This window comes from Somniosus microcephalus, chromosome 34 (genome assembly GCF_052327205.1).
Source record: "Somniosus microcephalus isolate GS21.2 chromosome 34, FLI_Smic_1.0, whole genome shotgun sequence".
NCBI classification, from domain to species: domain Eukaryota; kingdom Metazoa; phylum Chordata; class Chondrichthyes; order Squaliformes; family Somniosidae; genus Somniosus; species Somniosus microcephalus.
Window position 1 is genome coordinate 6,640,815 of NC_141020.1, and position 26,426 is coordinate 6,667,240.

At 51.3% G+C, this 26,426-nt stretch overlaps 2 protein-coding genes across 3 annotated transcripts in view; both read right to left on the reverse strand.

Moving 5' to 3' along the window:
• The window catches only part of LOC147096692 (homeobox protein otx5), a 213,841-nt gene that overhangs the window by 116,773 nt on the left and 70,642 nt on the right, over nucleotides 1–26,426 (reverse strand). The gene's annotated exons all lie outside the window — the stretch shown is intronic.
• On the reverse strand, nucleotides 6,709–24,023 carry LOC147096694 (atypical kinase COQ8B, mitochondrial-like). 2 transcript variants are annotated; one of them, XM_085973281.1, is made up of 10 exons: nucleotides 23,932–24,023; nucleotides 22,824–23,008; nucleotides 21,177–21,569; nucleotides 19,998–20,064; nucleotides 19,781–19,858; nucleotides 16,427–16,549; nucleotides 14,819–14,904; nucleotides 9,924–10,064; nucleotides 6,962–7,043; nucleotides 6,709–6,860 (listed from the first exon to the last, which is right to left on the reverse strand). In XM_085973281.1, the coding sequence occupies exons 2-10, from the start codon at nucleotides 22,998–23,000 to the stop codon at nucleotides 6,724–6,726; spliced, it is 1,284 nt and encodes a 427-aa protein (XP_085829407.1). In that variant the 5' UTR covers nucleotides 23,001–23,008; nucleotides 23,932–24,023; the 3' UTR covers nucleotides 6,709–6,723. The 2 variants fall into 2 exon arrangements, with proteins under 2 accessions (XP_085829407.1, XP_085829408.1); XM_085973282.1 differs by lacking the exon at nucleotides 19,781–19,858.

A 26,426-nucleotide genomic window follows, 5' to 3' on the forward strand; every position in this document is an offset into this window, starting at 1 on the left:
TGAGTTGGCAGCACGTTTAATTCGCTCCAGATTTTTATTTCCGTTGACTTCAAATGGGCGAGACATAAAATTACCCCCGTATGTTTGTGCTTTTCTCTGTGTGTGAAAACACCTGGACAGGGGCGGCGTTGTGATAAAGTAAAATCCCTTTTGGGTGAGCTTAGGAACGGCGGAAGAGCAAGGAGCAAAGATCAGGTGTGGGAGGCCCGACTACAAATCACACCGGCACCAGCTTAACACATTAAAACACATTGCACGCTGTCACAATTCATCCAGATTGATGCATCAGGATAAAGTAGGGTTGCCACCTCTGGTTGGACGTATCCCTGGAGGTTCCAGCACATGACCCCCCTGCCCTGAGGCCGTGCCGTGCCTTGGTTGTTTGTACGAGTGGCTTCACGCAGCAGTGTGTGTCTGGACTAGACTCTCGCCTCCGAGTCAGAAGGTCGTGGGTTCAAGTCCCCACTTCAGAGTCTTGAGCACAAAAAATCCAGGCCGACACTCCCAGTGCAGTGCTGAAGGTGTTCCGCACTGTCGGAGGGGCCGTCTTTCAGATGAGACGTTAAACCAAAACCCCCGTCTGCTCTCTCAGGTGGACGTAAAAGATCCCACGGCCACTATTTCGAAGAAGAGCAGGGGGAGTTCTCCCCGGTGTCCTGGGGCCAATATTTATCCCTCAATCAACATCACTAAAATAGATTATCCGGTCATTATCACATTGCTGTCTGTGGGAGCTTGCTGTGCGCAAATTGGCTGCCGCGTTTCCTACATTACAGGAAACTCTCGATTTACCGGCACCCAAACAACCGGAAATCTCGGTTAACCGGCAAAATTCAGGAGTAGGTTCAGTTAAGTTTTTCTTCATGTTACTGGCCGTTTCTTGATTCTTGGCTGTGTAATCGGGGGTTCCTGCACTTGTTGCTAAGCAACAGGGACGCTTGGTCTGTGGCCGGGCTTCTTGCACCTGTTGCTAAGCAACAGGGAAGCCTGGATTTGTTGCTGTGCACGGAGCTCTCGTACCTTTTAACTATACCTCTCTGTAATCCGGACTTTTTGATAAACCGGCACCACGTCCATTGGTGCCGGATAAAAAAAAGTTTCCTGTACAACAGCGACTACACTTCAAAAGTATTTCACTGGCTGTAAAGTGCTTTGGGACGTCCTGAGGGGGTGAAAGGCGCTATAGAGATGCTTCCTTTTTCTTTTTGGACTAGGTAAGGGGTGGAAGGTTCCCTTTCCTGAAGGAAATCCGTCAAAGCAGTTGTGTTTTTAACGAACCTGCTTGCTTTAGTAGCCCTTATGTTTTATGCTGGCGCCAGTCAACAAATCACCAGCTTTACTGAATTCAGCTGGGCAATTTGCCACAGGGTGGGATCTGAATCACAACATATGGCGGAAGCTAGCTGGGTGCCAACACTCCCGGCCTGTCCTGGAGCCTCCAGGAATTGAAGTTTAACCTCCTGCGAGTGCCCTGGGAGAAAATACCGGGAGACAGGGAAAAGAAAGGCTGCTTGACTGGCAAGTCAAGAATCATCCAATCGGGGGACGAATCACCTTGGGGAGGCGGGGGTGCCATGATGATGGACACATTGGGCGGCCAATGGTGGAAGTGTGGGTGCGGGGCGGTTGGAGGTCATGTGAGGAAACGTCCTGGGATACGTCCAGAGTTGCCGACCCTCGTAACCAGTCCAGCACCTCAACTACTCGACTGCTGTCTCTCTCTTCAGAATAAAACTCCCCGCTTCGATACAACGAGATCGCTGCCCAATAGAAGCCACCCTACTTCAACCCACAACAGAAATTTTGAACCTCAACCTAAAGCAGGGAGATTCAATTTGGAGATAAAGTAGCAGTTTTATAGGGGAGGGGAAGGTTTATTATGCGACACCAGCTGCCTCAGGCTCACTGCGGGCTCACTACTGCTGCCCCGCGATCATGGCTTCTGGCTCCGCTGGTTATACCCGTTTGAATTCCACAGATTGAAGATTTATCCACCTGGGTTGGCAGGAATGACGTATGAGGAGAGATTGGGTCGATTGGGCTTATACATAGAAACATAGAAGATAGGAGCAGGAGTAGGCCATTCGGCCCTTCGAGCCTGCTCCACCATTCAACGAGATCATGGCTGATCATCCAAACCCTAGCACCCGGTCCCTACACCGACAGCCATCCCACCCAAGCCCTATCCCCGTAACCCCACGTATTTAATCCCCCCTAACACTAAGGGCCAATTTTTATCATGGCCAATCAACCTAACCCGCACATACTCGCTAGAGTTTAGAAGAATGAGAGGGGATCTCATTGAAACTTATAAAATTCTAACAGGACGAGACAGACTAGATGCAGGAAGGATGTTCCCGATGGCGGGGGAGTCCAGAACCAGGGGTCACAGTCTAAAGATAAGGGGTAAGCCATTTAGGACAGAGATGAGGAGGAATTTCTTCACCCAGAGAGTGGTGAACCTGTGGAATTCTCTACCACAGAAGGCAGTTGAGGCCAATTCATTAAATATATTCAAGAAGGAGTTGGATATATTTCTTAAGGCTAAAGGGATCAAGGGATATGGGGAGAAGGCAGGGACAGGGTACTGAATTTGGATGATCAGCCATGATCTCATTGAATGGCGGAGCAGGCTCGAGGGGCCGAATGGCCGACTCCTGCTCCTATCTTCTATGCAACAGCAACGTAGAGGTCGACTCTTGCAAAACCTCAAGGAATACAAACAGGTAAAAGCAGCAAAGCAAGAAATAGGATGCATCCAGCGTCGTGAGAATGCAAATTTTCATTTTAAATTCCACCTCTGTTCAATGTCTCCCCATATAGACCTATGGCAAGCACATACGGCGACACAATTTTTGGCCATGTCAAGATTTACCATTGTAAATATATATTTTTAAACTTATTCATTCACGGGATGTGGGCGTCGCTGGCATGGGCATTTATTGCCCATCCCGAATAGCAGTTGAGGTGGTGGTGGTGAGCCGACTGCAATCCGTGCGGATTATAGTTTTCCGTAGCGGTTTTTGATACAACCGAGTGGCTTGCGCAACCATTTCAGAGGGCCGTTAAGAGTCAACCACACTGTCGTGGGTCTGGTCACAGATCGGCCAGACCGGGTAAGGGCGGCAGATTTCCTTCCCTAAAGGGACATTAGTAAACCAGATGGGTTTTTAACCACAATCCGGTCGTTTCACCATTACCAACAGGCCAGATCACCAACAACGATGAGTCAGCCTACAGGGAGGAGGTCCAGCATCTCGTGAAGTGGTGCGCCGATAACAACCTGGCCCTTAACATCAAGAAAACCAAGGAAATCATTGTGGACTTCAGGAAGTCTAAAGGCGGAAGTCACACCCCCATCCACATCCATGGGGCTGTGGTGGAAAGGGTGGACAGCTTTAAGTTCCTCGGAGTCCACATCACGGAAGACCTCTCCTGGTCCCTCAATACCTCCTCTTTGGTGAAGAAGACCCAGCAGCGCCTATATTTCCTAAGGAGGCTGAAGAGATGTAACCTGTCACCCCTGATCCTCTCTAACTTTTACCGCTGCACTATAGAGAGCATCCTGACGAACTGTATCACAGTATGGTATGGCAGCTGTAGCTCCTATGACCGGAAAGCCCTGCAGCGGGTAGTCAAAACTGCCCAATGCATTACCGGCACCCGGCTACCGACCATTGAGAACATCTACCAGAAACGCTGTTTACGGAGGTCACTGACCATCATCAAAGACCCTACCCACCCCAGCCACAGTCTGTTCGCCCTCCTGCCATCTGGGAGACGCTACAGATGCATTCGCACCCGAACGACCAGATTTAGGAACAGCTTCTTTCCCAGGGCTGTCATCCTACTGAACTCCACAAATAAACTCTAAAGCCTGCACATCTGCCAATGCACTTTATTATGTTTATGTTAATGTATTACAAGCCAAATGAATGTTGAATGTTTAAATGTCTTAATCTAAATGTACACTCTCGGGAGCCGCAAGCCTACATTTCGTTGTACTGCACTTGTGCACTAACAATGACAATAAAGTTGATTATGATTATGATTACCGATATTTTAATTCCAGATTTATTTAATTAACTGAATTTTAAATTCCCCAGCTGCCGTGGCGGGATTTGAATTCGCCTCTCCAGATCATTAGTCCAGGCCTCTGGATTAATAGTCCAGTAACAGAACCACTACGCTACTGTACCCCTTATGCTATGTCAACATTTCCCATTCAACTTTGCTATGTCAATGGTCACGGTGTAGTTGCAGGCTACGGCCACTAGGTGGCGCAGTGGAGCGAGTTCCTGTAGTGTCTCAACTCCCTTGTCAGCCTTGTACATAAAACCAAAACCTTATACCTGTATTCATCAACTGGCCTTGGGCAACGCCAATTTACTAATCTTAGGTGAAGTCTTGTGCAACCTGAACCAACCAATCCCTAAATTCAGTTTCACAACTAATCTCTCCACCAACTCCGACCGTATCCTGACTCATGAGGAGCAATGCCATAGGTCATCCACTAGCAGGAGCAGAAAAAAAGATCTTGCATTTCTATAGCGCCTTTCACAATCACCGGATGTCCCAAAGCGCTTTACAGCCAATGAAGGACTTTTTGAAGTGTAGTCACTGTTGTAATGTAGGAAACGCGGCAGCCAATTTGCGCACAGCAAGCTCCCACAAACATCAATGTGATCATGACCAGGTAATCTGTTTTTTTTTTTTAAAGTGATGTTGGTTGAGGGATAAATATTGGCCCCAGGACACCGGGGGCGAACTCCCCCTGCTCTTCTTCGAAATAGTGGCCGTGGGATCTTTTACACCCACCGGAGAGAGCAGACGGGGCCTCGGTTTAACGTCTCATCCGAAAGACGGCACCTCCCACAGTGCGGCACTCCCTCAGTACTGCACTGGGAGTGTCAGCCTGGATTTTTGTGCTCAAGTCTCTGGGATGGGACTTGAACCCACGACCTTCTGACTCAGAGGCGATGGTGCTGCCCACTGAGCCACGGCTGACACAAGACACAACAGGGATGAGAAATGGCCATCAAAGATCATCCTTCTGGTCCATCAACTCGCCCATTACAACAAGTAATTGCAATCGGATTAAACCCAATGGGCTAGATTTTCGGGGAGCAGTCAGGCAGGGTTTCAGGCGTGTTGGGGGGGGGGGGGGGGGGGTGGAATCCCGAATTTGGGGGTCCCGACACCATCCCGCCCAAAACCCCGCCCCAGGTAAGTTTCGGGGGCGGCGAGTACCTGCCCCGCACTGGGACCCGCCAAAACCAGGTGGGAAGGGATTAGTGCCAATTAACTGCCTGTTAACAGGTAGTTAACAGGCAGTTTTTAGCCTAATCCCTATTTTGAGGGGTGTCGTGTGGGTTTCCCGACGGCTCCAAACCACGCCAGGTTGGAGCGGCGGGCCGTCGGGTTGAAGGAGTTGGAGGGGTCGCGATGTCGGCGCTCAGGTGAGTGATGGGTGCATGAGTGCAAAGGTAAATGTGTTTGGTGTGTCTGAAGTGTGTAAAGAACTTTTACTTACCTGTACTTACCTTCACAGCCTTTCTTCCTGTAGCCGTCGGGAGCCCATCACTCAGCCGGCGCTTAAAGCTGAACGGCTGCGATCTGTCAAAAGTGACAGCCTTCAGCTTTGAGTGCTGCTGACAGTTCTAAATGAGTCTGCGCAGAGGGACTCCTGTCAGAACTCAGACTGTCAGTGTTTCACAGCTTCAAACAGCTGTGAGACACTGATATTTCATCTGTCAAGAACTCTTGACAGATGAAATTGCAGTCTGTGACGTCACCTGTTGCCGGGTGGCCCTTAATTGGCCTGCTGAGCCCGCTGGGCGGGCTCAACAAGGTCAATCAAGGGAAAATCCCGTCGATTGGCCGGACGTCGAAGTAGGCGGGTCAAAAACCCAAAAAGGGAAGTCCCGCCTTCTTCCCGACAGGTTCCACAAAATCGACCCCAATGACTTTGCTTCCAGCAAACTCAACCAACCCCACCAAAACAGATTAACTGCTCCTCATCTCATTGCTGTTTGTGGGATCTTGCTGTCTTGTTTTGCCTACATAACAAGTGACTACGCTCCAAAAGTGGCTGTAAAGCGCTTTGGGACATCCCCAGGATGTGAAAGGCGCTGCAGAAATGCAAGTCTTTCTTTCTTCCGCAGACTGCTCCATGAGGGAAGAGTTAAATCTGTGGATGAAATAATGCTACAGAGGCGAGCTTTCGAGCCGTGCGAGCAGTGCTCCCTCTAAGCTGCGAGTGTGCACGGCCGCGCAGTAATCTGCCAGGTCCCGCGCAGGCCGCTCACGAACGTTTACATTGTGAACACCGCGCGTGGGCCAAAATTTAAAGGGACCGTGCATTAAAAGAAACAGGCCGCACAGCACATAGTGCAGCCGACAGGGAACGCTGCCTGCAACCCTCAGGTCTCTGCGCTCCTCCGATTCTGGCCTCTTGCACATCCCCCGACTTTCATCGCCCCACCATTGGCGGCCGTGCCTTCAGCTGCCGAAGCCCTAAGCTCTGGAATTCCCTCCCTAAGCATCGCAGCCTCTCTCTCGTCTCTTAAGACGCTCCTTAAAAACCAACCTCTGTGACCAAGCTTTTGGTAACCGGTCCCAATATCTCATGTGACTCGGTGTCAAATTTTTGTTTGATAATCGCTCCCGTGCAGCGCCTTGGGACGTTTTACTACGTTAAAGGCGCTATATAAATGCAAGTTGTTATGGTGGAGTGACATCTTTGGAAATGAAGGGGTAATCGTACCTGAACCTCTTGGCACAGGCTGCTTCCCGGATATAGTCACATTCCCATTCCAGCTCGCGCCTCAGTACCACAATGCTGCTCTCCGCAAAGAGGCCTGTAAGGAGGAGGGAGAAAGAGGCGATGAGCACTGTAAGCAGCTCCTGCTCCCGAGCGCAGCGCCAGCTTGCTGAAAGGCTTTGGTTGGCTCCGTTTTACCTTCGGGCAGCGCGATGCTCATTTTCAGCAGAGACAGCAGGTTGTCGACGTCGCTCTTGATACTCTGAGCTATTCCTGGATACTGGCGACACAAAGCACATCGGCCACGGTAAGCAACCCGACCGAGCAAACATGGACCAGTAACACTACACCCCCAAGTCCGAGCTTTTCTCTTTATGGGCCGCATAGGTACGTAGCACGGAGCCTTAAGGCACTGCTGTTTGGGGGAGCTTGCTGTGCGCAAATTGCCTGCCAGGTTTCCTACATGACTACACTTCAAAAGTACTTCATTGGCTGTAAAGCGCTTTGGGACGTCCTGAGGTCGTGAAAGACGCTAGAGAAATGCTAGTTCGTTCTTTGTTTACATGTGGAGTTTCGATCCCTGTTCCCATTAATTTCCAAATATCCCCAGTTGCTGATATCAACAGATTCGATTGTTCTGTTTAAGCACTGATCCATCATCAAGGGAGAGAGGCAGCGATCGGAAGTGGGGGAGGGAAGAGGGGGAATAGGCAGTGATCAGGACAGGGGACGAGTAATAGGCAGTGAGAGAGATGGGGGGGTGAGGGAGTGGGGGAGTAGGCAGTGATAGAGGTGGGGGTGAGGGGGTAATAGGCAGTGATCAGGATGGGGGATGAGGGGGGTAATAGGCAGTGATAGAAATGGGGGCGAGGGAGAGGGAGAGGGAAGGAAATAGGCAGTGATCGGGATGGGGGCAAGGGGGGTAAATAGGCAGTGATTGGGGGGGGGGGGGGGGGGCGGGGGTTTGGTGGTCGGCAGCGACCCGTGGTTTTAATGTGGAGTGGGGAGAACTCCTGCACCTCCCAGCTCCACATTCAGTAAGTAATTTTTTTAATTAAAAAAGTATCTTTTGGTGGTGATCTCCAACGGTCCCTTTAAGGACCCGCTGGTTAGGCCGCAAGTCGACCTGGTTTTCCTGAATGTAGCCTGCCTACGTAGGCGTCAGCCATGACTCAGTGGGCAGCGCTCTCGCCTCTGAGTCAGAAGGTCGTGGGTTCAAGTCCCACCCCAGGGACTCGAGCACAAAAATCTCAGCCGACACTCCCAGTGCAGTGCTGAGGGAGTGCTGCACTGTCGGAGGTACCGTCTTTCGGATGAGACGTTAAACCGAGGCCCCGTCTGCTCTCCCAGGTGGGCGTAAAAGATCCCGCGGCCACTATTTTGAAGAAGAGCAGGGGGAGTTCTCCCCGGTGTCCTGGGGCCAATATTTATCCCTCAATCAAAATCACTAAAACGGATTATCTGGTCATTATCACATTGCTGTTTGTGGGAGCTTGCTGTGCGCAAATTGGCTGCCGCGTTTCCTACATTACAACAGTGACTACACTTCAGAAAGTACTTCATTGGCTGTAAAGCTCTTTGGGACGTCCGGTGGTCGTGAAAGGCGCTATAGAAATGCGAGTCTTTCTTCCTTTGAGGCGGCCACTGCCTCAGGACAAACCAATTTGGTAAAAGGAGGCCTCACGCAGGCTTTGGACCCGTTATTTGCCTTTGCAAAGGTTCCAACGCCCGTTTCAGGCCCAGGCTCTGGCTGTCTCTTTTGATGCCTCTACCGACATGGCGGGCGGCACACTCCCGGCTCAGGACGCGTGTCCGCCGCACGCCATATCGAACGCCTTGGCGCCCGTTTTACGTCTGTTTAACGAGCGCAGGGTTATCGAATTTCTCAGCTAAGGCCCCCGAGCCACACAGACTGGGAATGTCCCAGATTTGAACCCGAATCTGTATTGAATCAGCTGATGAAAACTGAGGCAATGTGTCTGGTTAACATAAGAATTAGGAGCAGGAGTCGGCCATTCGGCCCCTCGAGCCTGCTCCATCATTCAATAAGATCATGGCTGATCTTTGACCTCAACTCCACTTTCCTGCCCAATCCCCATATCCCCTGATTCCCCTAGAGTCCAAAAATCTATCGATCTCAGTCTTGAATATACTCAATGACTGAGCCTCCACAGCCCTCTGGGGCAGAGAATTCCAAAGATTCACCGCCCTCCGAGTGAAGAAATTTCTCCTCATCTCATCCTAAATGGCCGACCCCTTGTTCTGAGACTGTGACCCCTGGTTCTAGACACTCCGACCCCTGGTTCTAGACACTCCAGTCAGGGGAAACAACCTCTCAGTATCTACCCTGTCAATCCCCCTCAGAATATTTCAATGAGATCACCTCTTGGGCTTGAGCTTCATAAATAGAGGTATTGAGTACAAAAGTAGAGAAGTTATGCTGAACCTTTATAAAGCGCTGGTTAGGTCACAACTGGAGTATTGCGTCCAGTTCTGGTCACCACACTTTAGAAAGGATGTGAAGGCCCTGGAGAGGGTGCAGAGGAGATTTACCAGAATGGTTCCGGGGATGGGGGATCTTAGCTACAAGGACAGGTTGGAGAAGCTGGATTTGTTTTCATTAGAGCAAAGGAGGTTGAGGGGTGATTTGATCGAGGTGTACAAGATTATGACGGGTTTGGATAGGCTAGACGGGGAAAGGCTGTTCCCACTAGTTGATGGTACAAGGACTAGGGGACACAGATTTAAGGTTTTGGGCAAGAGATACACGGGGGATGTGAGGAAAAACCTTTTTACGCAGCGAGTGGTGAAGGCCTGGAACTCGCTGCCGACGGAAGTGGTGGAAGCGGAGACACTCGATGTTTTCAAGGGGAGACTGGATAGGCACTTGAGGGAAATAAACTTGCAGGGCTACGGGGATAGAGCGGGGGAATGGGACTGACTGGATTGCTCTACAGAGAGAGCCGGCACGGACTCGATGGGCCGAATGGCCTCCTTCTGTGCCGTTATGACTCTCATTCTTCTAAACTCCAGAGAGTATAGTCCCTTCTACTCAATCACTGTAGTGGCTGTGTTACCGCACTAGTAATCCATAGAATGGGAGTACAAATCGTACCCTGGCAGTTTTGAAAATTTGATTTCATTGAGAAAATGGACCTACCTGGATTTTAATGGCCACCTCCCGCCCATCCTTCAGTTCTCCGTGATGCACCTGTCCAATCGAAGCAGCGGCAAACGGCTTCTCCTCAAACGACACCAGCTTATCATGCCAGTGTGGGCCCAGCTCCTCATCCAGGACTTTCTGAGGAAAGAACATTCGGTCAGGTCGGTTCGATTCACCGAGAGACAAGATCCATCTCGAGCCACGTCCCCCAGCCCCGACACTGCAGTCTCCCGCCTCCCCAGCCAGGCTTCTTACCATCCCCAGAGTGTCTATCGACTCCACTGTGTCAGCTAATGAGTTGGAGGCAGGGGGCGAGACTCACCGATCCAGATAAGGATAAATTAGGGCAGGTGAGCAAAAGCTTGGTCAAAGATGTAGGTTTTAAGGAGCGTCTTAAAGGAGGAAAGAGAGTTAGAGAGGCGGAGAGGTTTAGGCAGGGAATTCCAGAGCTTAGGGCCTAGGCAACAGAAGGCACGGCTACCAGGGGTTGAGCGATTATAATCAGGGATGCTCAAGAGGGCAGAATTAGAGGAGCGCAGATATCTCAGGGGTTTGTGGGGCTGAAGGAGATTACAGAGATAGGAAGGGGAGAGGCCATGGAGGGATTTGAAAACAAGGATGAGAATTTTGAAATCGAGGCACTGCTTAACCAGGAGCCAATGTAGGTCAGTGAGCACAGGGGTGATGGGCGAACAGGACTTGGTGCGAGTTAGGACACGGACAGCCGAGTTTTGGATGACCTCAAGTTTACGTAGGGTGGAATGTGGGAGGCCAGCCAGGAGTGCGTTGGAATAGTCGAGTCTAGAGGTAACAAAGGCAAGGATGAGGGTTTCAGCAGCGGATGAGCTCGGGCAGGGGCGCAGACGGGCGATGTTACGGAGGTGGAAGTAGGCGGTCTTTGTTATGCTGCGGATATGTGGTCGGAAGCTCATTTCAGGGTCAAATACGACACCAAGGTTGCGAACAGTGTGGTTCAGCCTCAGACAGATGTTAGGGAGAGAGATGGAATCAGTGGCTGGGGAACGAAGTTTGTGGTGGGGGCCAAAAACAATGGCTTCGGTCTTCCCGATATAGACAGAGTCTATTCAAACAACGCACTACACCAAACAGTCTACAGAGTCTATTTAAAGAGTCTCTGCGAACTACAGCAAAACAGAACTCATGACCAAAACTACAGCACCGTCTCCTGATAAAAGCAGGATTATTTCTCCAGCAAAGTGTAGTGAGTAGCGGATAGTTACACAATACAAATTAAGAACATAAGAAATAGGAGCAGGAGTAGGCCAATCGGCCCCTCGAGCCTGCTCCGACATTCAATAAGATCGTGGCTGATCTGATCCTAACCACCAATCTACTATCACAGAACCATCTCCTGAATCTAACAGAATTAGACACACTAAATAGGAGCAGGAGCAGGATCAGGCTACATGGCCCCTGGGCCCACTCCGCTACCCACAGGGCCATGACCGATCCGAACCTAGACTCATGTCCAAATTCCTGCCCGCTCCCCGTAACCCTTAATTCCCTTTACTTCTAGGAAACTGTCTATTTCTGTTTTAAATTTATGTAATGATGTAGCTTCTACAGCTTTTTGGGGCAGCATATTCCATGGACCTACCACCCTCTGAGTGAAGTAGTTCCTCCTCATCTCAGTTTTGAAAGAGCAGCCCCTTATTCTAAGACTGTGCCCCCTAGTTCTAGTTTCACCCATCATTGGGAACATCCTCCCCGCATCCACCCGATCCAACCCCTTCACAATCTTATATGTTTCAATAAGTCCTTAAAATCAATCCCAGTCACATACAGCAATCCAGGTGGAATTGACGGGTGAATTACCAGAAGATTTTAGGTTTTTGGAAGGAATTGATAGGGTAGATACAGAGAAACTTTTCCCGCTGGTGGGGGAACTCTAGGACAAGGGGACAGAGCATTAAAATCAGAATCAGGCCATTCAAGAGAGAAGTTAGGAAACACGCAAAGGGCGGTAGAAGTGTGGAACTCACTCCCACAAAAAGCAGTAGATGCCAGCTCAATTCATCATTTTAAAGCGGAGATCGATAGATTTTTGATAGACAAGGATATGGAGCCAAGGCGGATCAGCAACGATCTCACTGGATGGTGGAACAGGCTCGAGGGGCTGAGTGGCCTCCTCCTGTTCCCACCCAAACATCTCCATTCTGGGCCGGGGAATAGTGGTGTCACTACATGCAGCCTCCAATCCCCTTGTGAAAAGTGACAAACATTTACACAACAGTAGTAGTGAACGATTACTGCTTTCCTTTAGGTGAAGCTTGTAATCTTACTTCCCCGTTTTTCATGCTGGATTACCTTTGCGCTTAAATTTGTGCTCAGGGTATGACGGTGTGGTGGACCTTCTTATAGCTGTTAGGGCCTCCGCAAGATCCTGCAAATCCATTGGCAGGATAGGCGCACCAACGTCAGTGTTCTCGCTCAGGCCAACATCCCCAGCATCGAAGCTTTGACCTCGCTCGATCAGCTCCGATGGACAGGTCACATTGTCCGCATGCCCGATACGAGACTCCCAAAACAAGCGCTCTACTTGGAACTCTGACACGGCAAGAGAGCCCCCAGGTGGGCAGAGGAATCGCTTCAAGGACACCCTCAAAGCCTCCTTGAAAAAGTGTAACATCCCCACCGACACCTGGGAATCCCTGGCCCAAGACCGCACAAAGTGGAGGAGAAGCATCCGGGAAGGCGCCGAACACCTCGAGTCTCTTCGCCGGGAGCAAGCGGAAGCCAAGCGCAAACAGCGGAAGAAGCACACGTCAACCCAAGCACCCCACCCACCCGCCCCTTCAACCACCGTCTGCCCCACCTGTGACAGAGACTGTAGGTCCCGCATTGGACTCATCAGTCACCTGCGAACTCATTTTTAATCTGGAAGCAAGTCATCCTCGGTTCCGAGGGACTGCCTAAGAAGATGAAGAGAGACTGGTGTCGTGTATGGGCCAGGCCGGGTAGGGACAGAAGCCTTGAAATGACTCTCTGCGCCAAGAAGCACGTAACCCATTAACACAATTGTTTGAAACGCTTTCAACCGCCGTTTAAACCACTTGCATTTCTACAGCACCTTTAACAAAAGAAATGCCTTTAGGTGTACGGAAAACAAAGACTGAGCCAGGGAGGGAGAGAGTAAGAGGAGGGACCTGGGTGTCCTTGTACACGAATCACTGAAAGTTAACATGCAGGTACAGCAAGAATTAGGAAAGCAAATGGTATGTTGGCCTTTATTACAAGAGGATTTGAGTATAAGAGTAAAGACGTCTTACTTGTAATTATATAGGGCCCTGGTGAGACCACACCTGGAGTATTGTGGACAGTTTTGGTCTCCTTACCTAAGGAAGGATATACTTGCCATAGAGGGAGTGCAACGAAGGTTCACCAGACTGGTTCCTGGGATGGGGGGATTGTCCTATGAGGAGAGATTGAGTAGACTAGGCCTATATTCTCTAGAGTTTAGAAGAATGAGAGGTGATCTCATTGAAACATACCAAATTCTTACAGGGCTTGACAGGGTAGATGCAGGGAGGATGTTTCCCCCTGGCTGGGGAGTCTAGAACCAGGGGTCGCAGTCTCAGAATAAGGGGTCGGCCATTTAGGACTGAGATGAGGAGGAATTTCTTCACTCAGAGGGTGGTGAATCTTTGGAATTCTCTGCCCCAGAGGGCTGTGGAGGCTCAGTCGTTGAGTATATTCAAGACAGAGATCGATAGATTTTTGAATACTAAGGGAATCAAGGGATATGGGGATAGTGCAGGAAAGTGGCGATGAGGTAGAAGATCAGCCCTGATCTTATTGAATGGCGGAACAGGCTCGGGGGGCCGAATGGCCGACTCCTGCCCCTATGTCTTATGTTCACGGCCTTAGAGAGGCCACAGGAATGACAAACAGAATCGTTACACTGGTGCAGTAAAACTGGGATCTTTAGGATAGGGGAGGGGGAAAGAGTTAAGGCCGATTGTTAATGCACAACACTATTAGAATGCAGAAACCTTACAGGAGAAAAATAATCTCGAATTGCATCCCACCTCCCTTTACCCCACCATTGGCAGCCGTGCCTTCAGCCGCCTGGGTCCCACTCTCTGCAATTCCCTCTTCAAACCCTTCCACCTCCCTCTCCTCCTTTGTTGGGTCTCTTTAAAACCCACCTCTTTGACCAAGGTTTCCCACCCACCCTCATCCTAATCCCGTTAGAATATTTTTAAATGCTTTAAATGGCCAAAGTATCCCAGCAAGTTTTGTTTCAGCGAATGCGGAAGCAAGCTTTTTATTTCTCGCTGAGCCATGAGATAAGGGAGTAGTCGCTAAGACACCACATACCACAGTAAGAGAGACAGTACAAGGCAGTCCGAATGATGCAAGGCTGCAAGGACACTGGGCCTATACAAAGTCTGCAGAACAGAGGAGGAAGGGCGAAAGATTAGAAACGGGGATAAACACCTCAATACGCGGCCTCAGCCAAGGTGCTCCTGCACGTACTGTCGTGCGTAGGTGAAGCCCAAGGTAGCCAAATAGTATAAGAATGGGACCCGCGTCCTCTAAAAGTTAGAGCGCTGTCGGGACAGTCGGACATCTATCAGCTTGATCAAGACGTCGCAAAGACAAAACAGGCTGTGTTAATCGCTCGCCATTTAATGTAATACTGTAGGACAGTTACTAGTCACGGTATATTACAGCTTGCTGTTTAAAACTACTGGGGCTTGAATCACGCAGAGGTTATTGTTCTCGGACTAACAACCATTTTATTACGACTGTAACCACGGGAAATCCGCCAACACTCCTCCTTTGGCCCAGCACCTTGCTTTCTGTGAAGTGCTCTTGGGAGATTTCTTTCCTATATTACAGGCACGAGCCGCTGTTGTCGCACTCACCGCTGTCTGCCAAGCGGGCATGAAGTCCGCACTCTGTCGCACGCGCTCAAAGATCTTCTGGAGCTGCGGGTTGATGAAGCTGTTGTCTGCGCGGAGAGAAAATCGGTCGGATAAAAGCGTCAACTTCGAGCGCACTTTGCAGCCTATAGTTTGATAGACTTGTCAGAAAACATCTTCAAACATAGGAACAGGAGGAGGCCGTGCAGCCCCTCGAGCCTGCTCCGCCATTCAACGAGATCATGGTTGATCTGTACCCTAACCCCATCCACCCACCTTGGCTCCATATCCCTTAATACCCTCGGCTAGCAAGAAATCGATCCCTCTCCGATTCATAATTAATTGAGATTAATTGAGTGGGAGAGAGTTGCACACTTTTACCACCCCTTGCCTGAAGAAGTGTTTCCTAACTTTCCTACATTACAACAGTGACTACAAGTACAGGTGTCGGCCGTGGCTCAGTGGGCAGCACTCTCTCTCGCCTCTGAGTCAGAAGGTTGTGGGTTCGAGTCCCAGAGACTTGAGCACAAAAATCGAGGCCGACACTCCCAGCGCAGTGCTGAGGGAGTGCCGCACTGTCGGAGGAGCCGCCTTTCAGATGAGACATTAAACTGAGGCCCCGTCTGCTCTCTCAGGTGGATGTAAAAGATCCCGTGGCATTATTTCGAGGAGCAGGGGGGAGTTCTCCCCGGTGTCCTGGGGCCAATATTTAACCCTCAATCAACATCACTAAAACAGGCTATCTGGTCAGGATCATGTTATTGTTTGTGGGAGCTTGCTGTGCACTTTTTAAAAAAGGACTATATTGGCTCTGAAGAGCTTTGGGACGTCCCGATATGGTGAAGGGCGCTATATGAATGCACGTCCTTTCTTTTACAGTACCAGAAGCTCCAGCGGTCTACGGCTCCCCGCCAAAGTGGCCGTTCTCCACCCGTCAGCCTGGACGGCGAGTGGCGGCAGGCTATTCCGTCATGGAATGGGACGTGGCAGCTCAGCTGGATGCCACCCCCCCCCCCCACCCCCACCGTTTCCTTATCCTGAGACTATGCCCCCTAGTTCTAGATTCCACAGCCAGGGGAAACATCCTCTCAGCATCTAGTATCCACAGGATGCACTGCAGCAACTCGCCAAGGCTACTTCGACAGCACCTCCCAAACCCGCGACCTCTACCACCTAGAAGGACATGGGCAGCAGGCACGTGGGAACACCACCACCTCCAAGTCACACACCATCCTGACTTGGAAATATATCGGCCGATCCTTCATCGTCACTGGGTCAAAATCCCGGAACTCCCTCCCTAACAGCACTGTGGGAGCACCTTCACCACACGGACTGCAGCGGTTCAAGGCGGCGGCTCACCACCACCTTCTCGAGGGGCAACTAGGGATGGGCAATAAATGCTGGCCTTGCCAGCGACGCCCACATCCCGTGAATGAGGAAAGGAACCCCTGCCCTATCGAACCATTGGGAGGGAGCTAGCTGGTCAGGAGAGTGATGCACTGGGAGTCGAGAGTGAGAGAGAGAGAGAGAGAGAGAGAGAGAGAGAGAGAGAGAGAAAGAGAGAGAGAGTACCAGCGAGGGTAAAGGAGTCAGTGCAACGTGAAAACGTACCCTGAATGCTCAGCATCTGCCCGATCTTCAGAGCTGCCCCTCGCACCTTGCACAGCGTGTCGACAATGCGTTCCGCGTTGGCCTCCGATAGGAAGGGGTTGGAGTCCAGCAGTCCTTTATTTTCTGTGACGAAACCAGCACATCGGAGGATTACTACAGTCCAGAGCCAAGCCACTGAAACGTCGGCCAACTAAATCTCTCCCCACTCTAACTGCCCAAACGAATTCATGAAACGTCAAGGTATTTACTCATTTTATTCAGCAGTCAGGCTGTGAAGATTAGACCCAGATCTTAGAACGGTTCAGCGCAGGAGAATGGCCATTCGGCCCATCGTGCCTGTGCCGGCTCTTCGAAGGAGCTATCCGATTATTCCCTTCTTAGTCTCTCCTTAATCTCCATCCCATAACCGAGCAGGCCAACAGGGACCCGATTCTGATTCTTGCTACGGTGAAGGTTGCAAGCTCGGAAAAAGAACTTGGCAGTTCTATAGCACCTCATCACGCCTCTCGGTAACGTCCTGAATTATTTCGCGCAACACAAATTATGTTGAAGCTCAATCACTGCCATGTAGGAGTAGGAATGGCCTCACCCCCCCCCTCCCAATCTCTGTAACCTCCTCCAGCCCTACAACCCTCCTGAGATCTCTGCGCTCCTCCAATTCTGGCCGCTTGTGCATCCCCCGACTTTTAATCACTCCACCATTGGCGGCCGTGCCTTCAGCTGCCTGGGCCCTGAGCTCTGGAATTCCCTCCCTAAACCTCTCCGCCTCTCTCTCCTCCTTTAAGTCGCTCCTTAAAACCTACCTCCTTTGACCAAACTTTTGGTCGCCTGTCCTAAGATCTTCTTATGCGGCTTGGTGTCAAATTACGTCTATAGAGGCCCTTCAGCCCATCGTGTCCGTGCCGGCCATCAAGCCTTAACTATTTGAATCCCATTTTCCAGCACTTGGTCCGTAGCCTTGTATGCTATGGCGTTTCAAGTGCTCATCTAAATGCTTCTTGAATGTTGTGCGGGTTCCTGCCTCTACCACCCTTTCAGGCAGTGAGTTCCAGATTCCAACCACCCTCTGGGTGAAAAAGTTTTTCCTCAAATCCCCTCTAAACCTCCTGCCCCTTACCTTGAAACTATGCCCCCTGGTTATTGACCCCTCTACTAAGGGGAAAAGTTATTTTCTATCTACCCTATCTATGCCCCTCATAATTTTGAACACCTCAATCAGGTCCCCCCTCAGCCTTCTCTGCTCCAAGGAAAACAACCCCAGCCTGTCCAGTCTCTCTTCATAGCTGAAGCGCTCCAGCCCAGGTAACATCCTGGTGAATCTCCTCTGCACCCTCTCCAATGCAATCACATCCTTCCTATAGTGTGGCGACCAGAACTGCACACAGTATTCCAGCTGTGGCCTAACTAGCGTTTTGTACAGCTCCATCATAACCTCCCTGCTCTTATATTCTATGCCTCGGCTAATGAAGGCAAGTATCCCATATGCCTTTTTAACCACCTTAGATCCCCGAAGGCAGCAGGACAGGTAGATATGTGCATGCACACCAAGGTCCCTCTGATCCTCTGTCCTTCCTAGGGTCCTACCATTCATTGTGAATTCCCTTGCCTTGTTAGTCCTCCCAAAATGCATCACCTCACACTTTTCAGGGTTAAATTCCATTTGCCACTGTTCTGCCCATCTCACCGACCCGTCTATATCATCCTGTAGCCCGAGGCTTCCCTCCTCGCTATACCACTCTCCACCAATTTTCGTGTCATCTGCGAACTTACTGATCGTACCTCCTACATTCCTATCTAAATCATTAATGTACACTACAAACAGCAAAGGACCCACTATGAAACGCTTTGGGATGTTTCACTACTTTAAAGCCTCTATATAAACACAAGTTGTAGAGATGATGCTCACTTGGATTTTCACTGCTTCCCTGCGGGGAAACCACTTGCTTTCTGCTTGGCACCTCGTCAGAATGACACAACCGACATAGGGAACTCGCAGTCCCGTTTCATCACGGTGGCATAGTGGTTAGCACTGTTGCCTCACAACGCCAGGGACCCGGGTTCAAATCCGGCCTCGGGTGACTGTGCAAACTCCACACAGACATTCTTCCCGTGTTTGCGTGGGTTTCCTCTGGGTGCTCCGGTTTCCTCCCACAGTCCAAAGATGTGCGGGTTAGGTTGATTGGCCATGATAAAAATTGACCCTTAGTGTTAGTGGGGATTAAATACGTGGGGTTACGGGGATAGGGCTTGGGTGGGATGGCTGTCGGTGTAGGGACCGGGTGCTAGGGTTTGGATGATCAGCCATGATCTCGTTGAATGGCGGAGCAGGCTCGAAGGGCCGAATGGCCTACTCCTGCTCCTATCTTCTATGTTTCTATCACCTGTTCTCTTCCTGTTGCCAGGACACTGACCCCTAAGGGCATATTATTCAACAAGTGCCAACTATCCTCTGGTACCTTACCCCACCCCCCCTCCACCAGTCTTCATCCATGAGTCAGTAGCTATTCGACTGTGGAAGGGTTCACAGCCGAGCCCAATCCCACCTTCACCTGATGTCCGCCCACATGCAATCTCCGCCTACTCCCACCAGTCCAGGAACACTGCACTGCAGCGCCATAACTGCACTCGGAGTCCGAAGACCAGGAGCTCAAATCCCTATCACTCTATAGGGAACTCTATAACCTACATTTCCTACATTACAACAGTGACTACACTTCAAAAGCACTTCATTGGGCTGTAAAGAGCTTTGGGACGTCCGGAAGTGGTGAAAGGCGCTATAGAAATGCAAGTTCTTTCCTTTTTGTCAGGGGTGCCGTCCTTCGGATGCGACGTCAGACCGAAATTTTGCTTGCCTGTCCAGGTGGACGTAAAAGATCCCGTGGAACTACTGAAGAGGAGCAGGGGAGCGTTCCTGGTGTCCTGGCCACTAGTCATCAATGTCGAAAACAGATCAACAGGTCATTTAACTCATCTGCTGCTGTGAGCCAAACGGCTCTGCATTTGCTGACAAATAAGTGATTATTTTTTGAAGAATGATTGGCTGTGTGGCTCTTCCGAGATGTTCTGATTTGTGAAAGGCACGATACAAACACATCAGGAAGCGAGCGCGCGAGAGCACGAGGGGATCGGGAGAACAGGATTTGGTTCGGCGGAGACGCCCTCCACGGTCCGATAATGGCCGACATTCGCCCTCCAGGCGCCCACTGGCAAAAACGGCCACCTGCTGAGGCAGAGGAAGGGCGAGCGGCGCCGAGAGGACCAGCCAATGAAGGGGTGCAAAAAAAGCTCAACAAGTCTCGTTTACGCAAGAACCGGCACGACAAGAGCCGAGAGGGTTGGGTAGCAGGATCTCACCGCTCGACTTCTGGTTTCCGCTCACTGACTTTTTGGCTACTTCTGCCAAAGCTCCAATCCCCAAGCTCACCGCCAAACCTGCCAACAGAAGCACAATGGATGTAACTCAGCGCTCCGCGCTCTGCGAGGAGGGGGGGGGGGGGGGCTTACTGTCAAAACATGTAGCCGTTCTGGGGCTGAAACCAAACGGGGCGAGGCCGCGTGCAAGGTGTCTTACCTCCAAAGTTCGCCAGGCGACTGATCCGCGAAGAGGGTACTTTTCTTTCACGAGCTCGCTCATTCAACTGCGCAAAAAAACAAAGAGAAAGTAACAGGTCAAGGGTCAATCGCGCTGAACGCTAATCTTTTAGCAGACTTTCTCCCCCCTCTCCTGAAGGGGCTAACTCAAATCGAGCTTTTTAATTCATTCTTGGGATGTGGGCATTGGCAAGTATTAAGATACAGATGAGCCATGATCCCATTGAATGGCGGAACAGGCTCGAGGGGCTGAATGGCCTCCTCCTCTTGCTATGTGTGGTCACGTTGAACAAAGCCCATAGAAACATAGAAGATAGGAGCAGAAGTCGGCCATTCAGCCCCTCGAGCCTGCTCCGCCATTCAATGAGATCACGGCTGATCATCCAAATTCAGTACCCTGTCCCTGCTTTCTCCCCATATCCCTTTAGCCTTAAGAAATATATCTAACTCCTTCTTGAATATATTTAATAAATTGGCCTCAACTGCCTTCTGTGGTAGAGAATTCCACAGGTTCACCACTCTCTGGGTGAAGAAATTCCTCCTCATCTCAGTCCTAAATGGCTTACCCCTTATCCTTAGACTGTGACCCCTGGTTCTGGACTCCCCCGACCATCGGGAACATCCTTCCTGCATCTAGTCTGTCTAGTCCTGTTAGAATTTTATAAGTTTCAATGAGATCCCCTCTCATTCTTCTAAACTCCAGCGAGTATAAGCCCAATCGACCCAATCTCTCCTCATACGTCATTCCTGCCATCCCAGGTATCAGTCTGGTGAATCTTCACTGCACTCCCTCCATGGCAAGAACATCCTTCCTCAGATAAGGCGACCAAACCTGCACACAATACTCAAGGGTGTGGTCTCACCAAGGCCCTATACAACTGCAGCAAGACATCCTTGCTCCTGTACTCGAATCCTCTCGCTATGATGGCCAACATACCATTTGCCTTCTTAACCGCCTGCTGCACCTGCATGCTTACCTTCAGCGACTGGCGCACAAGGACACCCAGGTCTCGTTGCACTTCCCCTTCTCCCAATCTATTGCCGTTCAGATAATAATCTGCCTTCCTGTTTTTGCCACCAAAGTGGATAACCTTGCATTTATCCACATTATACTGCATCTGCTATGCTTCTGCCCAATCACCCAACCTGTTTGCCTTACCGTTTGCCTTGGCGGCTTGAACTGGCTCCCTTTGTCGCGGTTTTGCTTCGTGTCTCTGGCCTTGGCGATGTCCTCTGGTGTCAGCCCCCTCACCGAGGCCTCCTCGTGGAAGGACCTCGTCTGTCCCATGCCGGGACCCGTCGGCCTGGCAAAGTTCCCGCTGCTGTCCTTAAACCCGCTGCCCGGCGGACGGCCCAAGCCCTGGTGACCCCCCTCCCTTTCGCCGCTGCCGGTCGAGCTCTCGCCCCACTGGCTGTCGGGGGGCTCCTGGCTCCGGGCTGCTCCGTCGCTGCCGGAATACCCGGGAGCCATTTCTGACTCAAGGTTCCATCGAGAGGCCTCGTCTTCTTCCTCAAAGGGAACGTGGTCCTCTTTAAATTCTCGGACTCCTCGCTGCAAGTTAAGAGCAACAGAACATATTACAAAATGACTCCTGACTCCCCAAAGCTTTTCCACCATCTACAAGGCACAAGTCAGGAGTGTGATGGAATACTCTCCACTTGCCTGGATGAGTGCAGCTCCAACACTCAAGAAGCTCGACACCATCTAGGACAAAGCAGCCCGCTTGATTGGCACCCCATCCACCACCTTAAACATTCACTCCCTCCACCACCGGCGCACCGTGGCTGCAGTGTGTACCATCTACAAGATGCACTGCAGCAGCTCGCCAAGGCTTCTTCGGCAGCACCTCCCAAACCCGCGACCTCTTCCACCTAGAAGGACAAGGGCAGCAGGCGCATGGGAACATCACCACCTCCAAGTTCCCCTCCAAGTCACACACAATCCTGACTTGGAAATATATTGGCCGTTCCTTCATCGTCGCTGGGTCAAAATCCTGGAACTCCCTCCCTAACAGCACTGTGGGGGCACCTTCACCACACGGACTGCAGCGGTTCAAGAAGGCGGCTCGCCACCACCTTCTCAAGGGCAATTAGGGATGGGCAATAAATGCCGGCCTTGCCAACGACGTCCACATCCCATAAACAAATATAAAAAAATAAAAGGCAGTGACCAGATTCTCCGTCTCCTAATAATTCTTTTATCAACAGTTTGAGGTTCAGGGTTGCCCTGGTGTACTGAAAGAAAGAAAGACTTGCATTTCTATCGCGCCCGTCACAACATCAGGACGTCCCAAAGTACTTTACAGCCAATGAAGTATTTCTGAAGTGTAGGAAACGTGGCAGCCAATTTGCGCACAGCAAGCTCCCACAAACAGCAATGAGATAATAACCAGATCATCGGATTTTTGGTGATGAAGTTTGAGGGATAAATATTGGCCAGGACACCGGGGAGAACTCCCCCTTGCTCTTCTTCGAATAGTGGCCGTGGGATCTTTTACGTCACCTGAGAGGGCAGACGGGGCCTCGGTTTAACGTCTCATCCGAAAGACAGCACCACCGACAGTGTGGCACTCCCTCAGCACTGCACTGGGAGCGTCAGCCTGGATTCTGTGTCCGAGTCTCTGGAGTGGGACTCGAACCCACGACCTTCTGACTCAAGAGACTAGAGAGAATGCTACCCACTGAGCCGCTGATTCCAGCCCACCTCCCTCCTCGGGCTGAAGCAGGGGGCTGGAGTTTAACCACAGCCCCTCACCCTCACTCCCAGCCCGCCTCACCCCCAGCCCCGCCACGGTCAAGCTGTTACCTGTCGTTCGGCGAGGAGGGAACTGACGCATTGCTCGGCGGAGACCTGCGCCCTCTTCAGACCGGCGCACAGGACGGAGTTACGCGCAGCCAGCCGCAGCTGCTCCCCCTGCATCCCCGTGAACGCCTTCCCCACCCGGGCTGCTCCCCGCAGCACGCTGACCACCTCGCTCCACATCGCCGCGGCTGCAACAGAATAATCGTCACTGGTCAAAACAGCAAGAGATTCGGGGGGGGGCGGGGGGGTGGACCAATTATACTCAGAGACACACAGGGAATAGTTGCAAAGACTAATTCGCACCCGACCCTGGTATTTCACAGGAACACAGGGGGCCATTCAGCCCCTCGAGCCCATTCCGCCATTCAGTGAGATCATGGTTGATCTGTATCTCAACTACATCGACCCATCCTTGGTTCCGTAACACTTAATACCCAACAAAAATCTATCAATCTGAGTCTTGAAAGCTCCAAATGTCCCCCAGCACCTGGGACGATTAATTGTGACTTACATCTGCCCCCGCGTTCCCCGCTCACCCCCCACTGGCCCCGCTCACCCCCCGCGGGCCCCGCTCACCCCCCGCGGGCCCCGCTCACCCCCCGCGGTCCTTGCTTACCCCCCTACGGTCCCCGCTCACCACCCATGGTCCTCGCTCACGCCCTGCACTCACCCCCCAATGGCCCCGCATTCCCCGCTCACCCCCCGTGTTCCCCGCTCACCCCCCAGAGACCCCGCTCACCCCCCAGAGACCCCGCTCACCCCCCAATGGCCCCACTCACGCCCCGTGTTCCCCGCTCACCCCCCACGGACCCCGCTCACCGCCCCAACAGCCCCGCTCACCCCCCAATGGCCCCGCTCACCCCCCACGGGTCCCGTTCACGCCCCGTGTTCCCCGCTCACCCCCCAGAGACCCCGCTCACGCCCCACAGACTCCTTCACCAGGCTCCTAAGGGTGAGGGAGCCCTGGGCTGGGGGTTAGGGTAAGGGGCTGTGGTAAACTCCAGCCCCCTGCTTCAACCTGCTACTAGGCCCAGACTGCCACTAATCCGCCCAAAGGTCATTTGAACCCCTCCTGTTGCGGCCTAGGCCTCTCCGCCCCGGCCCTCAGTACCTCTGCCCTCCGCTGCCGGTGACCCAGGACCCGCTGCCCAGACTTCAGACCCAGCCGCCCACTCCCCACCCCCGCCCGCTGACTGACAGCTCCCTCCGCCAATCAGCGGCCAGCCTTCGTCACCCTCCGCCAATCAGCAGCCTTCGAATCCGCGCCCCGCCCTCGCACTCCGGCCCGCCCGCTGACTGACAGCTCCCTCCGCCAATCAGCGGCCAGCCTTCGTCACCCTCCGCCAATCAGCAGCCTTCGAATCCGCGCCCCGCCCTCGCGCTCCGGCCCGCCCGCTGACTGACAGCTGCCTCCGCCAATCAACAGCAGGACAATCCATGCCCCGCCCACTCTCCTAACAGACAGCTATTTTCACCAATCAGCAACCAGCTGCCCGTGACTGACAGCTTCATACACCAATCAGCAGCCAGCCTCCGTCTCCCTCCGCCAATCGCCAGCCCACTTCCCTCTAACTTCACCAATCAGGGTCAAGGGGGCGGGCACCTTATCCGCCCCGCGGGCTGCTGTGATTGACGTCCCATTCAACCAATCAGAGTTTCAGGCTCCGACCAATAGGCGTGTGGAGGGGGCGGCGCTTGAAAGTTTCTCTAAAACTTTTAAATATTGTTTCCTCCTCCACTTTGTACTTTGATAAATGTGTTTATTTTGTTTAAATATTATTAAATTATTCACAATATATATTAATGATCTTTAATCTGCTACCTAGCTCCCTAAATTCTTGTTGCAGGACCTCATCCCTCTTCCTACCTATGTCGTTGGTCCCAATGTGAACCACGACCTCTGCCTGTTCAAATTCAAATTCAAATTCAAATCGCTTTATTGGCATGATAAGGTACATCTTATGTTGCCAAAGCATCAAAATACATTTATGGTTGAACACATAAACGCAGTTCTATTCATACAGTGTATAAACAGGTATACCCCTGAGTGTATAAATATACATTCGCATTGTTTATATATACTCTTTTCTTAGTTTACTGGTTGTCCCTCTGTTCATGGCAAGCTGTAACATAGTGTGCCACCAGTGTTACACAGCTTCTCTCCTCCCCCAGTAGGAATGGGAGTTTTTGGTTGTCATTCAGATTTCTGAATTCAGGGCATATTTGTGAGAATTTTTGGTAGAAATTCTCCCTGATGCCCTGATATTTTCCACAGGCTGTGAGGAAGTGCATCTCTGTCTCCACTACTCCCTGACTGCAGTGAGAGCATATCCTGTCTTCTCTTGACAGCCTGGTCTGCCTGTGTCTGCCTTTTTCGATCGCTAGGCTATGTTCGCTAAGTCTGTACCTTGTCAAGGTTCTTCTCAGTTTGTTATCCTTTACCATGGTCAGGTAATCAGCTATGTTGTATTGTCTGTTTAGGGCCAAGTAGCAATTGAGTTTGCTTTGGGTTTATGTTGTTTCTGCCCAATATGTCAGATATTTTTCCTTTTGCTTAGCGACGATTGTGTTGGGTCGAATTCTTTGTGTTACCCTGTCACTGTCCTGGGGCTGGTTATTGTTAGTATTGTTAGTAGTTACTTCACTGAGTCCCAGGACTAGTTGACTGAGTTTATTTTTCTTTATGGTCAGCTCTTGGCATTTCAGGGCGTCGTAGTGATAGCATTGGGGGTTGCTCATTTGTAGGTGATTCCAAAATTTGGTGGCTCTTTTTTGGATAGTGATTATTAATGGATATTGGCCTAGTTCCGCCCTGCATGCATTGTTTACTGTTTTCCTTTGAGTCCGGAGGATACTTTTACAGAATTCTGCATGTAGGATCTCAATTGGGTGTTTGTCCCATTTTGCAAATTCTTGTTGTGTTAGCGGTCCCCATACCTCACTGCCATAGAGCGCAATTGGTTCAATTACTGATTTGAAAATTTTGAGCCAAATGCTAATTGGGATTTCTATTTGGTTTGATTTTTTGATGGCATAGAAAGCCCTTCTTGCTTTCTCTTTCAGTTCACCTGTTCACCCTCCCCCTTCAGAATGCCCTGCAGCCGTTCAGTGACATCCTTGACCCTGGCACCAGGGAGGCAACAAACCATCCTGGAGTCACGTCTACGGCCACAGAACCATCTATCTGTTCCCCTTACGATAGAATCCCCTACCACTATTGCTCTCCCACTCTTTTTCCTCCCTTCCTGAGCAGCAGCAACACCCCCGGTGCTAGGAAGTTGGCTGCTGCTGCCTTCCTCTGGTGAGTCATCCCCCTCAACAGTATCCAAATTGGTATACCTGTTTGAAAGGGGGATGGCCACAGGGGTCTCCTGCACTACCTGGCCTGCTTCTACTGCTCCGCCTGGTGGTCACCCATTTCCCTTCTGCCTGTGCAGCCCTACCCTGCGGCGTGACCAACTCATCATACGTGTAATCCACGACCCTCTCAGCATCGTGAATGCTCCACAACCCATCCATCCGCAGCTCCAGCGCCGCAATACGGCCCGTTAGTAGCTGCAGCTGGATGCATTTCTGGCACACGTGGTCATCAGGGACACCGGCAGC

Excerpts from the sequence above, each read along its gene's own strand:
- LOC147096694 (XM_085973281.1), bottom strand. The coding sequence starts at position 23,000 with ATGTGGAGCGAGGTGGTCAGCGTGCTGCGGGGAGCAGCCCGGGTGGGG. Across the intron at positions 16,550-19,780 it reads CGGAAACCAGAAGTCGAGCG|AAAATAAAGGACTGCTGGAC; the intron begins GTGAGATCCTGC and ends GTTTCGTCACAG. Across the intron at positions 6,861-6,961 it reads GAGCATCGCGCTGCCCGAAG|GCCTCTTTGCGGAGAGCAGC; the intron begins GTAAAACGGAGC and ends TCCTCCTTACAG.